The 13,205-nt window shown below is 44.9% G+C and overlaps 1 protein-coding gene across 2 annotated transcripts in view; it reads left to right on the forward strand.

Annotated features, from left to right (window-relative positions):
• CACNA1D (calcium voltage-gated channel subunit alpha1 D) overlaps window positions 1-13,205 on the forward strand; it is a 1,248,477-nt gene that overhangs the window by 784,980 nt on the left and 450,292 nt on the right. For both annotated transcript variants that reach the window (XM_069206436.1, XM_069206437.1), the window contains exon 28: window positions 10,677-10,835. In XM_069206436.1, the coding sequence (XP_069062537.1) occupies window positions 10,677-10,835 (159 nt within the window). The remainder of the gene's footprint in view (window positions 1-10,676; window positions 10,836-13,205) is intronic.

Here is a 13,205-nt window from a genome sequence, read left to right on the forward strand (position 1 = left end):
AGCAATCTCGAGCCTCTTAAATCTCTTTACGGCCACTCCCTACCCTTTCAGCTCACTCTTGCTGCTTTCTCCTTTATTCCTTTGTAGTGCTTTTTCGTTTTTCTCTTATGCCGTCTTTCCACATGATTCTTTTGCTGGCAGTAAATGATTGAGGCAGAAAAAGAAGTTCCGGCTCTCAAAAATAAGTGCCGGTGCTCTGCACCGGAATCAACAAGCACAAATTAAGCACTGTGTAGCGGTCTCTCTCTTTTTTAATGACCTCATACGTATCCCCTTAGCCTGGGTCTTTTTTACCATCATTAGCCTCAGACAAAGGGGTGATCCAGCCTTTAGTACGAGAGCGAAGGCTTTGCGTCGACTCCATCACTCCCACAATATCAAGCACTTGCCTTGCCAGTCTGCTCAGCAGAATACCTAATTGTATTCTGTGCCATCATTGTTCCCACTCAATCACTGCCTCATTGTCAGGGCCCAACAAGTCTGTCCCAACCCCTTTTTATCACCATGCAGAAGTTTAGGTGAGCTCTGTGTCTCCTTCATGTCAGGTTAAAATGAAATGATGGTTACCTTTGATTAGAAGATCCTAGCACTTGTTAAAAAAACCTCAACATTTCACAGAAGAAAACCACAGTTAAAGTGCAGTTATGGTCACAAACAAAAGCTGAAAACCACTGAAATTCTCGCATCCTATTGTTTGCAGTGTATGCCCTTACATATGACATCACTGATGACATGTTAAATGCTAGGGCCATTTTTTACCACTCGGTCCTTCCACCTTTGGGAGACATTGTTGGGCAAGTATTCTAATGGCTAAGAGTTTGGGGTCAAGTTACTTATGTTTCTTTATGCTATTTAATATGCTCTACTTCTTCCTCCCTGTTTGGAGAAGTGGACATGTACACAGTGTAATTAGGTCCCAAATTAGATTTCGGCACACTGTTGCCTACAGTTAGTTTACAATGATCTGCATTTCAGGGAACTGAATGCAAGAGCCCTCGGAAACCAATATCAGCACGCAGGTAAGGCACCTGTATCTTGCCTCACTCCATCACTGTCTGAATCCTTGCTGGGAGAATTTCATGGCTTCAGACTGGCACCTGGGATATTTTAAGAGTGACGAAAGAATGTTAATGGAGGTAAGTAACTTTTTCAACTGACCTGACCCCTTGATAACCAAGGGTGATTATACCTTCAATCCAAATTCTAAATTAGCCTCTTTTACCCACAAATACAGGACAAAGTCACGGAGACCTAGAAAGAGCACTACTTGCATTATGGAGGCACTAGCAATAGTATTTGGAAGCAGGACAAGTTGCATCTAGGACCTTTAGCTTTGTCTGCATATCATATTAGCAATACCCCACAACAGATTTATTCCTAACATGAATTGCACTTTCCTCTATTGTGTATTTTGCAGTACAGATGATGGTGCAATCCGATCACTCTTCTGTATTCTTCGTTTCATAGAGAATCTAGTCCTAAACTTCGGAAATTCCCAATGTCTATCTTTGCCCATAAGTATTGCAGTGATTAAAGGATTAACTCTCACAAACATTGGTGCATTCCTGAGCAACAATGTAGGGAGTCCCTCCACGCCCCCATCGGCCTAGGCAGGGGGAACTTAAAAGCTTATAACTGAGGTCTCAAACTAATTTGATTGACTGCGGATTGGAAGATGGAGAGGGATCAACAAGCTTCTCTTAATTAGCAAGATGCTATTTACAAATAGAACATGACACAGCAATCTGTAACTAAGAAAGCTGGCAGGATATTTTCCTCCTAGTCAAGTACATTAGTTGGAAATCAAGGCCATACATGTACTTGCACTAGAGTAATAGTTTTTTAAGCAGATGAAAATCATTGCAACTACTGTTATATATAGTAAAAGAACATGAAATTAAGATCCTAATGAAACAATTTAAGATATTCTAACTGCAACTGATACTGTCTAAATCCTGTAGGTCTTCCACCAATCTAGGTATTGACTAAACACGGTGGACTCTTACCCGTACTTTACAGTGTTCTGAAACAGAAACTTGGTGAACCACTATCTCTAGCAGAAGGTATAGGACTGATTACCACACTCCCTTATGTACATTACCCAGCCAAGATGCTGTGTATAACAAACTTTACAAACTCTTGGCAAACAACATAACACCGTTATTGTTAAGCTGCTAACACAATCTTACTGGTCTACTTGATCTCTTAGCATTATTTTACACCATTGATCCTCAAAGACTGCTAGTTACAACATTATTCCTTTATTGTTAAGCTGGTAACACCAGCATACTGGTCTACTTGATCTCTTAGCAGTATTTTACACCATTGATCCCCAAAGACTGCTTGTTGTGCTAGACAACGTAGTGGGACTAACACATATAGAGCATCATTACAACATTTGCGGGCGGCAAGGTTTAACCGCCGTGCGGCCGCCAATGCAGCCGTACTCCCGCGGTGCCCATTATGACATCCCCACTGGGCCGGCGGGCGGAAACAGAGTTTCCGCCCGCCGGCCCAGCGGGGATGTCGGCTGCAACATGGGAGCGGGCTCCTAATGGAGCCGGCGGTGTTGCAGCCGTGCGACGGGTGCAGTTGCACTCGTCGCACTTTTCACTGTCTGCTGTGCAGACAGTGAAAAGCAGTGTGGGGCTGTGCCAGGGGGCCCCACGACTCCCCTTCCCGCCAGCCTTTCCATGGCGGTTCCTACCGCCATGGACAGGCTGGCGGGAAGGGGACTCGTAATCCCCTGGGCATCACTGCAAGCAGCGCTGCCCTGGCGGATTAAAACCACCGGGACGACCGTGGTGGGAAACCGCCGGTCCCGGAGGTGCAACCGCGGCGCTTCTGCCGCGGTTGTAATCCGTGAGTTTGTACCGCCAGCCTGTTGGCGGTACAACCTCCAAAAAAGCCCTGGCGGTCTTTGACCACCAGGGTTGTAATGAGGCCCATAGTACTGAAATGGTTCACATTGTTCATTTCTCAGAGGGAATAGTTAGTGAAAATGGGCATACACACCTCAGGAGCCTCCTCTGTGTTATGTGTGGTCCCCAAAGATCGATTCCTTTCCACACCTTCTTCAGTCTCTGTCTTGAACCACTGTCAAGTTGCACTGTCCTTGGATTCAGACCCGGCAGGAGTGATGATAGCTTCCACATGTCTAAGTACCTACAAGCACCTTCTACTAACAACATGTAGGTTAAAAGTAGATCTGGGGAAAGGAGAAATGGACGAGAGGTGAAACAGAGACACATGATTTTGTCATATTGTCTGAGTGCACAGCTAGGCTTGAACTGTACTGCAGGAAAATGTATATCTAAAGACAAGAAAAGGCAGTTAGTATATTGTGGTATTGAGACTGAAAATTAACGGCTAATATTATATCTGACACACCTATTGACGCTCTCTGTATTTCTACTCTCTATCTTGGCATGAAACTAAATATTTCACTTGAACTGCAATGCAATTACAGATGATATTTGTAGAGTGAACAACACTCTGAGTTATTCTATATAATTTTCTGAAAAAGCTGCCTTCAATATTACGCCAAAACCTTTCATGGTTCTGATTACATACAATGCAGTGGTTGGTAACTGTAACTTGTAAGGAAGTTTGCTTATAGCATGGTTCTCCTGTACACCTCAACAATAGTGTGCAGTTTGTAATCAATAACCTATTACAGTACTTGTTCTAAGAACAACAAACGACTATACAAGATGTGAATCCACTGTCTGCTGTGGTAAATTAATATCGAATTTTAAATCCTAATTGATGTCTTTAAATATAGTACATAATCCTGATGGATGATTCTTCGTGAAAACTAGCAAAGTGCAAAATATGAATTCATAATTCTTATAAATTGCAATAAAATGACAAAGGTTGTTCAAGAATGAAATGTAACAGAGAGAAGTGGAAACTATGCATGCATGCCCGTGCTACCCCCACATGTAAGGGGGAGGAAGGTAGCACATTAGGAAAGAGCAGGTTACATAATGTAGCTGGTGTTAGGTTTGGAGTCACTGGCCTCACCCATGAAGTGACCTGCCATCCAGCGCGATAACCACTGCAACTGTGCAGCTAAAAAGTACACCTCAAAGGAGGGAGCTCCCAACCCACCCCACTCCACTGGGAGCTGTAGTGGGTTAGGGCTAATTGCTGGCGTTTTGCACCCAAGATTAATTAGCAAAGTAACGTACCCAACTCCCTGTAGAAGTGGCGGGGGATTAGTGAAAGGTTCACTAATTAATATGGGCAGTGCAAACATTTTTATGAGAGCAGTTTTGCTGCTGGGGGCGAGTGGAAGGGATTGCCCAAAGGTTATCTGCATGCAGATACAAGCGGGCCCTGCGGAGAGTACCTTCATATAGGTAAGATGGTGAATGATAGAGGTGAACTCGCAGGTAGCAGATTGCTTCTGGGCACCACTGCAATTGTGTCCCTCCAAGAGATATTTTACGTTGAGGATGTCCAGGGCCCAAGGGTAGATTGCTGACTTACTCCAGTTCACTCAAAGTCTTGAGACTTCAGCAAATTCTGTAAGGAAGATGTGTATTGGAGTAAGGGACTGTGTCATATCTTTAAGACATATAATCAAGTCATCTGCATGTTATGAGACTCCATGCAAAGGGTCTTGCAGGGGAATGCCCCCACTTTTGTCCCTCCTCTCGAAAACGGATCTCTATTGGTTCTATCGCTAATGCAAATAGCAAGGGGGAAAGCGGGCATCCTTGCCTAGTGCCCCGGCCCACTGGGAAAGGGTTGAGACTAGGGGACCCAAGCATACATGAGGCAATGGGTTCTTGTACAACAGGCAAATGTAGGCGAGTAGGTGCTTCCCAATACCATCGAGGCGAGCAGCTGGAATAGATAGTCCCAAGGCAGAATATCAAACCCCTTCTTCACTTCCAAGATGAGAGAAGATGCTAGTGGATGCTCTTTCTGCACTTGGTCCTGGATGTGAAAGAGGCAACGTAAAAGCACCATTATTGTATGTGCCAGGTGTCTTTCCCAGGTCAGCAAGCCAGGATTCACCCTCGGCAATCTTGTGCTCCAGGGTCCGGTGCACTCACACTGTGTCCTTTATGCAGATACCTTGGGTCACAATATTGAATGCATCCCACTCAGTGGCCCAGTAGTTGCCATGGTGCAGTTTTCAGTTAAGCACTTTTGTATATGTGTTCCTTGTGTGTCTCGAAATACTGGATCCTCCAATGTGTCTTGTGGGAGACGCCATAATGGAGTCAGGAGTCGTGCAAGTAGCCACGCTAGGTCCACTATGTGAGCGTCGTGACCTGAAATCAGACTACCAAGGCAGTCGGATTGTCGCATGTGGGAAAGGAGGGACTTGAGTAAAGGAAGCAGTCCAGTCGGAAATAGAGTTGGTGTGGGGTAGATTAACATGAATAGAGTCTGGTAGCAGGGTGCAGTGACTGGTACACATTTGTAGTCGCAGCTTAGTAACTAGACCATCTGAGTTATGTGTGCGAGAAGGGCTGGAAGCTCCTTCCAGCCGGGGCTCTTTTCAACATTGGAATCATAAATGCTTCCCAGTAAACACTGAATTACCATTTATACAGCCCTCTAATAGAATGCACCGACCCTACTTGTCAGCCGTGACTCCCATTTCCTGGAATGGGAGACCAGGTCCCAGACTAAACCCCTCCATGCATAGGCAGAGCATGCAGTATTCCCTGCCATCTCCGGCGTAACTGTTTAAGTTCCTTAGATATGGTATGTGATTCTTAAAGAAACACTCCATTTGCCTTTTGGCACTGTACGTAGGAATATACCGTGGAATGATTTCTCGCTGTATGCATTCCCCGAACATTAATTGTAAAGAACTGGATGCTGGTGGAAGGCATCATGTATTATGGAGGAGGACCAAGCCTGGGGGCAGACGGATGGAAATGAGATATATTTCTGACACCATCAGCAACAATACCTCATGGGTATATGATATGCCTGCACTCTTTGACCACTGTGAAGAGCAATCCGCAACAGATGGTGTGCCCAAACTGACAACATTTGGTATTCTCAATTGGTATACCAGGGTGTGGCTTATATGTAGGGCTGACCACGTTTCTCAAATGCCCTCTGCGGATCGATGTTGTGGTGCGACTGGCGCAGTATGGCCGATATTGTCGATGAATGGAGCGGGGGCATAGTAAAGATGAGTGATAAATGAGTACTATATGCTGAGGCTGTCAAACAATCAACAAATATCATATTGCGATGACAAGTAGTTGAAAACTCCCACTTCCCCCTCTGCAGTAAGACAGTGCACATGTTTGAGCAATTAGTACAGTTGTTCAGAAAAAGATGCTGGAAATATACAAGACTGCCTGCTGTTTCCAGGGTGACTGTATGGAGGGATTGCAAGTCCCTGGTGCGTATTGTCCGATACCGCTGAGTCCTCATCTGATGTGACGATGTGTGATCAGGTGTCCCCACCTGTGGAAGCAGCAGCTGATCCCAGGTTAGCTGCTGCTTCCAGCACCCTCTTGTGGTCGTTGATTATTTGTTGTTGGTCTGGGGATGAACATATGGGAACCTGAGGTGTGAGAGTTCCCTTTGTCTTGACCTTACGACGACGTCAGAGTCATGCCATGTCTGGATGGTTCCTAGGGCTGTTCGAGGTGGCTCTGCCATTCCACTGGTCGACCCAGTCCCAGGCCTCTTCGGGATCAATGAAGAAAAAGCTCTTCTCACTTACAATAATCTTCAAACAGGCTGGGTATAGCAATGAATACTGCAGTCCTACTTGTCTGAGGTGACACTTCACTGCCATGAACGATGTTCGCTGGTGTACAAGTTGTGTATAGTCTGGGGAGAGCATTAAGGTTTTATGCTCCAGTCGTAGCAGGGCTGCTTGTTGCGCTGCTTGTTGTATAGTGTCCCTGTCGCGAAAGTGGAGCAGCTTAACCAGCATGGGCTGTGGAGGTGCCCTGGGAGGGGTGGTGGCCGACGCGACAGAACACTGTGGGCTCTCTCTAGGGTGTAGAAGGGGGTGAGGTTTGCTATTGGTGTAAACGTTTTAAACTGGCTTTCAAGGACGGACAGGGAATCATGCCCCTCTACCTCCTCTGGGAGACCCATAATTCAAATGTTGCACCACCTGGAGCGTCCCCCGGCATAGTCAGTCCACGCTTATTTAATCGTAGGTCCCAGCAAGCTATGTGATGCTCTGTTTATTGTGGGTTTTATCTCAGCTAGCGTATTTTCCTCATCCGGGACCTTTTCTACTAATTTGTGATGATCATCTTGCAAAAGATAGAGTTCAGTAGCAAGAGTTCCCAGTCGGGTCTCCACCGATGCTCTAGAGTGCTCAATAGCATCCAGAACCTGGTCCAACTTGGCTGACACGTAATGACAGAGGCTCCCGGAGCTGGAGTGTGTCCAGGACAGTAGATGGTATTGGGCTTCTCACCACAAGAGCAGCTGGCATGTTGGATCGCATCCAGCCCATTGTCTGTGGCGGGAATATGAATGGTCCTAACCCAGCGGAGTGTCCCCCAGAGCAAGTCCCACTGGCGAGTGCCTGTCCGATCAAGGGGGTGATGGAGAGCACAATTCACGTCCAGGATTGGCTCACAGGGTGGGAAAGTCCATTGATTTCCTTTCTGTTTTGTGGTGAGGTAAGGTAGTATGGGGTCTCACTGCACTCCTTGTGGCACACATTGCTGGCCCCCGCTACGTGTCAGCGCATTAGATGGATGCAACACGCACCTTGGCAGAGTGTCCAGTTGGGTGAGATGTAGTATCTGTAGAGTTTTTTTGTCATTTGAGTTGATCACAGGCAGAGCGTACCTTCTTCATCTCCAATGTGGTCAGCATGCATATTCTTATGAGAGGTTTTAGTAGTGTCCAGTAATGAGAGGCGAGTACGGCAACAGCACCTCCATCCCCGTAAGAGAAGCAGGCAGAAAGGAAAGCGGATAGGCAAGCCTTGTAAAGTGCAATGTAATATGGAACGCTAAACCACAACTCCGTTAGGGGAGTGGCCAGGGGGCCCCCGCAACATAGTATAGCAAACAGAGGGGTTCACCTCTGAGAAGACAGTTCTGTGCCACTGGTACCAAACTGCAATACAGGTACAGGGAATTTAGGTGTGCCCAGCATGCAGACAGCATCTCTGGAGGGCAACAGTGATTATTATTCTGGAGGAGGGTCTGTGGTGGTGCCTGTGATGTGAGACAGTTATTCCACCTGGGCTGTGTCGCAGTTCAGGAGGTTACGGATTGCATAAATCAAAGTGTCTGGGGCATGGCTTGACTACCAGTTGATGGTAAGTAGTGGGGGATATCCCTAGACTTCTGCCCCATGCTCTACGGCAGGGAGCCAAATTAAAGAGCAGGGCTGTATGAGGCCAGTTGCAGCAATCTTGGCCATCGTGCATGCCTTTAGTGAGGGGAGAGCTCACTCGGGAGCGGGCAATCACACCGTAGTCCCTCCAATCTTCTGAGGATCTCCAGTGGTAGGACATCCCAAGGCCCCACAGGACCGAGCGCCGATGTTGTTGCCTACCGCTCAGTCTCTCGGTAATCGGACCCTCGGCGCGCAGTCTGTGCCCACGTTGGAGAAGGCCCAGGTTCTGATGGGTGCCACACGGGCTCCTCCAAATACTGTTAAGTCCCTCGACGTGGAGCACTGCCCGACAACAATAAGTTTGTCGTGGCATTTGTCCCCTCTCTGTGTTGTGACACCACCCAGAGCAGTCCAGTGCTCTGCCCGCTGGCAGGTGAAGCAGTGGCACAGGCTGGACAGGCAGTCAAGAAGCGTCAGGCCCTGCTACTTGCCCAGGGTGAACTGGATACGGTGATGCAGCGATGCAGCGCCCTCCTTTGGGTCACGATGCTCCCCACAGCAGTGCAGCATTCTCAGGGAGTGAAGCAGGATAAATTGTAAGCCAGTCGCAAGGACTGGTTCAAGTTGTGCAGGCCTTGATTAAAATATTGCATGAAAAATGATTACCTCTACTAGTCCATATCCGGAATACAAAATTCTTTTTGGCAAAACCCTTGTAGGAAAGACATAAAGTCTATTTGTCTAATATACCTTTCTTAAGATCAGCAAATCTGGCAGTTACTGCCTTGAAAGTCATATTCCATTTCCTCAAGTAAATTAAAGAGGTGGTGACTGATGGGTTTTTTCCCTAGCTACCACTTTTCGGACAACATAGCTTACACTCTCTTGCCTTTAACCTTACAACAGAAGCTTTTTCAGGGGGCTGTTGAAATCGTTTTGAGTCTCAGCTACAGAAAGCCATAGTAACTGTATATATTCTGGCAAATATCATTATTGCTTGCAAACCATCTTCCTATTTTCCCCATATGTCTTCACTGTTGCTGAAAAGCCTGTTAAAATATTTATTCGACTAGAATGTCTGTGTACAGTTAAAAAGTATTTCATCTTTAGGCATCTCTTCATCTTAATGCCAATGACATACGCATATTTTTCTCCTTCTCAACTCTTCTGATTTCAAGTCTGCATGGGATGGGCTGCCCGACCTCTTATGCTTATCTTGCCTTAGTCCAAAAACAATATGCTTTCCTTTTAATTCTAAACATATGCTTCATTCAATTCCTTTTCTATTTTTCACTGACAATGTCCCGTACTATATGTTAACCAGAAACGTGGATGTACTATTCAACCCTCCTTTGAGGATGGAACCCATCATTACATTGACAGATACTGCAGCCATTTACCAAGTATTTAACATTTGCAAAAGTTGTTCCTACATCCCCTTCTACATGTCTAAAGCACAAGAGCACTAGAACGCTTCAACGCTTCAACACCAACTAGTATTCTTATTTCAATACCCTTTCCAACAGCGGGATAGTTTAGACTTTGCTACAATAGTTCTTTAGAATCTTCCCAGATGCCCACATACAGCTCATTATTGTCACCAAGTCAGCTGGCTATCAGCAAACAATAGGGCTATATACAAACCACTTACTTTGGTATTTAAAACCACTGCAACCTGCCTCCCAGCTGTCTATCACAAATTCTATACAGAAATGTCCTACACGCACATTTTTAACCGAAATCGTATTGTCTCCGTTAAACCCCAGCACCCTGCCTTATGATTTTGCTAATTCTTTGCAAAAACGTCTTCGCTACCACGGGAATAGGCTCTCTGCTGAATTGCACCACTCCTCTACTTTTATTACTTTCAAACCTTAAAGCCCCACCTGTTAAGATTGAAGTGTGGCCTCTGTATAGGATTTGTATATTCTTCTGAATGCTCCTAGGTCTCCCTTATGGCCCACAAGCTAACATATTGGAATGCTTATATATGCTTTGCAGTGGTCGGAGCAGTCTGTTGTTTAATGCCACACTTATGTCTAGTTTGCTTACTTTTCTCTTCCACTACTTTGCCTCAGCACTGAACTGTCTTTTACCTGCATAAAGCAAGTGCTATTGTTCCATCTGGATTTTGTTTATACTGTATTGAAATATAGTGCTCCCATATCAAGGTACCATAGGCAGAATCACATTATCACATCAAAAAAATCATGTTTTTCCAACATGTCATTTGAGAAAGAACCACTACCCTGTGTATAACGCTGAATCAGCTGAAAGCATATTGTGCGCTTTATGAAATCTCTTAAGTAAATCAGTAAATGGAGTTTTGATCAAAAGTACACTCACATTGTTTAATGTTTTGTTTTGTTTTACAGCGCCAGTGTGTAGAATATGCTTTGAAGGCACGTCCCCTGCGTAGATACATTCCAAAAAACCCTTACCAATACAAATTCTGGTATGTGGTGAACTCCACTGGCTTTGAATACATTATGTTTGTTCTCATCATGCTGAACACACTCTGTTTGGCTATGCAGGTATGCCCCTCAGAAAAATCAAGTTTTAAAAGTTGTTACTTAGTTGAGTGGTACTTCACAAATATTGTATACTGCTGTTCTTGCCCTGAGGAAACACTATATGATATTACAATCAAGCTATTTTACTTATCAGTTTTTCTTGTTTCTTTTTTGCTTTATGTTAATACTGGTTTTACAGTGATGTGTTATTTTGTAATATACCCTTTATCTTTTTATATTCAAACCTAACTAAAAAGAGAAACCTTGGGGTCTGAGTCATACTGATAGAGAACCAGGTTGTAGATCTATCAACAGCTCCTACCATCCTTGAATACCTACTTTGGTGAGCAAGGGAACTTGCCACTGGAAATAGGTAACACGGAAGGGAGTGAGAGTGAAATCCTGGGCTGGTGCCCACACTCCCTCAAGGCTCATCTGTTTCAAGGGATAGCATTACGCTGTGGAGATGTTATGGATTGGGTAGATCTTCACTGACTGTAAGGCTGATGGGAAAAGGCATGTGAGAAGTCAAGCCATAAATCAAACAATGCAGCACAGATGGAGTTATCCTTACTGGGCCTGGCAGTGGGCGGAGTTCTCATGAGCCTGAATCTTACAAGGATACATGCAGAAGGCCCCAGGGCACTGAAGCAACACACCAGTAAGAGTCTACAGAAAATGAGGAAAAACAATACTACACATGGCAAAGAGGGAAACTAGGAGGCCAGAAATAGGAGGGGCTTTGGGAGTGGGAGGGGCAACAAAAACTGAATACAAGGGAACGTAATAAAGTGTGCAAACTGGTACATGAGTGAAAAGGCAGTAGATTCACACAGTACATTGTCAGGGAAAGTCTAACAGTGCATAAATAGTGCTCTACCTCTCTTCACCTCAGATTGACTCAAACCCAATGAGTGAACTACTTTTACTCTAAAGTTAGTGTTCTAGTGCCCCAGCCCTTTGTTACTTCCACTAGTCTCCTCTCCTGCCTCCTTGCACCTCCTATTTCCCTTGTATTCTCATTGTGCCCCCCCATCAGAAATCTAATGAGTTGTAAGTAAACTGCAAAAGCGCTGTCGAGCAGTACCTTGCATTTGGATGGTCTTTTAACAATTCAGTCATTTTGTCCGTCTATGGGTGTGTGGGTGGTAAACAATAGACTAAACATGCTTTGTACTAACTGTTTTCATAAGTACAATTCAAAACACGTAAGTGATCTGAGTTCTTCTATCTGTGATTATGACCTTAGGTCGCCTATGCATAAGAACATTGTGAGTGTTGAATATTCCTGCTAATTTAAGTGTCATGCAAAGTTTCTTTAAAGGGATGAAGCATCCCATCCTACTAAGCTAGTCTATCACAACCAAGATTGTAGAGTGTCCCTGAAATGGAGTGAACTCAGCAATAAAATCCACAGAGATCTGTTCCACAGCTAATGCAGCATGGGAAGAGGTTGCAACTTTCCTGCAGTTGGCATATGAGATGCTTTTGCTTTGGCACAGACACTACAATTCCTAAAGCAAGATCTTTCACAAAAGTCTCTGCTTAATAATTCCAGCATTTTCTTCTGTCTGGTGTGCCAAGCAGCTGGACAGTTATAGCACAATTTTAACATCTACTCACAGGTTTCCACCAGTAGTTGCTCCTAGGTGCAGTTAACGATCGAAAAAAACAGCTGTAGTCCAGAATACAAATGCCAGCCATCCTTTGTTCACAGTGATACCAAACCCGATGCGTTTCAGAGGACATGTCGGCTTGGTCACGAGTCAGGAACTGTGTACATCCCAAGTGCGTTTAACCCTCTCAGTACAAACCCACAGTGACAAGAAAGGAAAGAACTAACGAATGGAGTAACTGTACAAACATTGGTAAGCTAATGTGTCTGCCATATTCTTAACAATCCCAAGGCAGTGCTCATAATCTGTTTGTAATGATGAAACGATCAGGATTGAAGTTAGAGTACTTGACACACGTTGTCAGTATACTGCATAGGACATATAATTTGCCTCAATTGTAGGTAGGGTGGTGCATTATAGTAAACCTCTGATTACGCTAGACTGTAATCATACAAAAAATGACTTCCAAAGTGTTGCAGTCGTGACATAGAATCACTTATCATTTTCCCCATGGAAAACCTGTTAAATCACATCACAGTAGTCTCATATCATTATAATCGGCTGCCCATCCATGCCCCAGTGGGCTTGCCTCATCACAGCACTACACAATCAATCAAGCCCTAGTGGGCGTGTCCCATAAAACTGTGCAGGGGGTTTAAACCCTTTCTGATTCTGCCCTGTGTACATGAGTCCCCTGAGAAGCAATGGAGAGTTCCAAGGCATGCCCACAGTAAAGCAGAGTGGATGAAACCCTGGCAAAACCTGTTTTTTGTGA

This window comes from Pleurodeles waltl, chromosome 9, assembly GCF_031143425.1.
Source record: "Pleurodeles waltl isolate 20211129_DDA chromosome 9, aPleWal1.hap1.20221129, whole genome shotgun sequence".
Lineage (NCBI taxonomy): Eukaryota > Metazoa > Chordata > Amphibia > Caudata > Salamandridae > Pleurodeles > Pleurodeles waltl.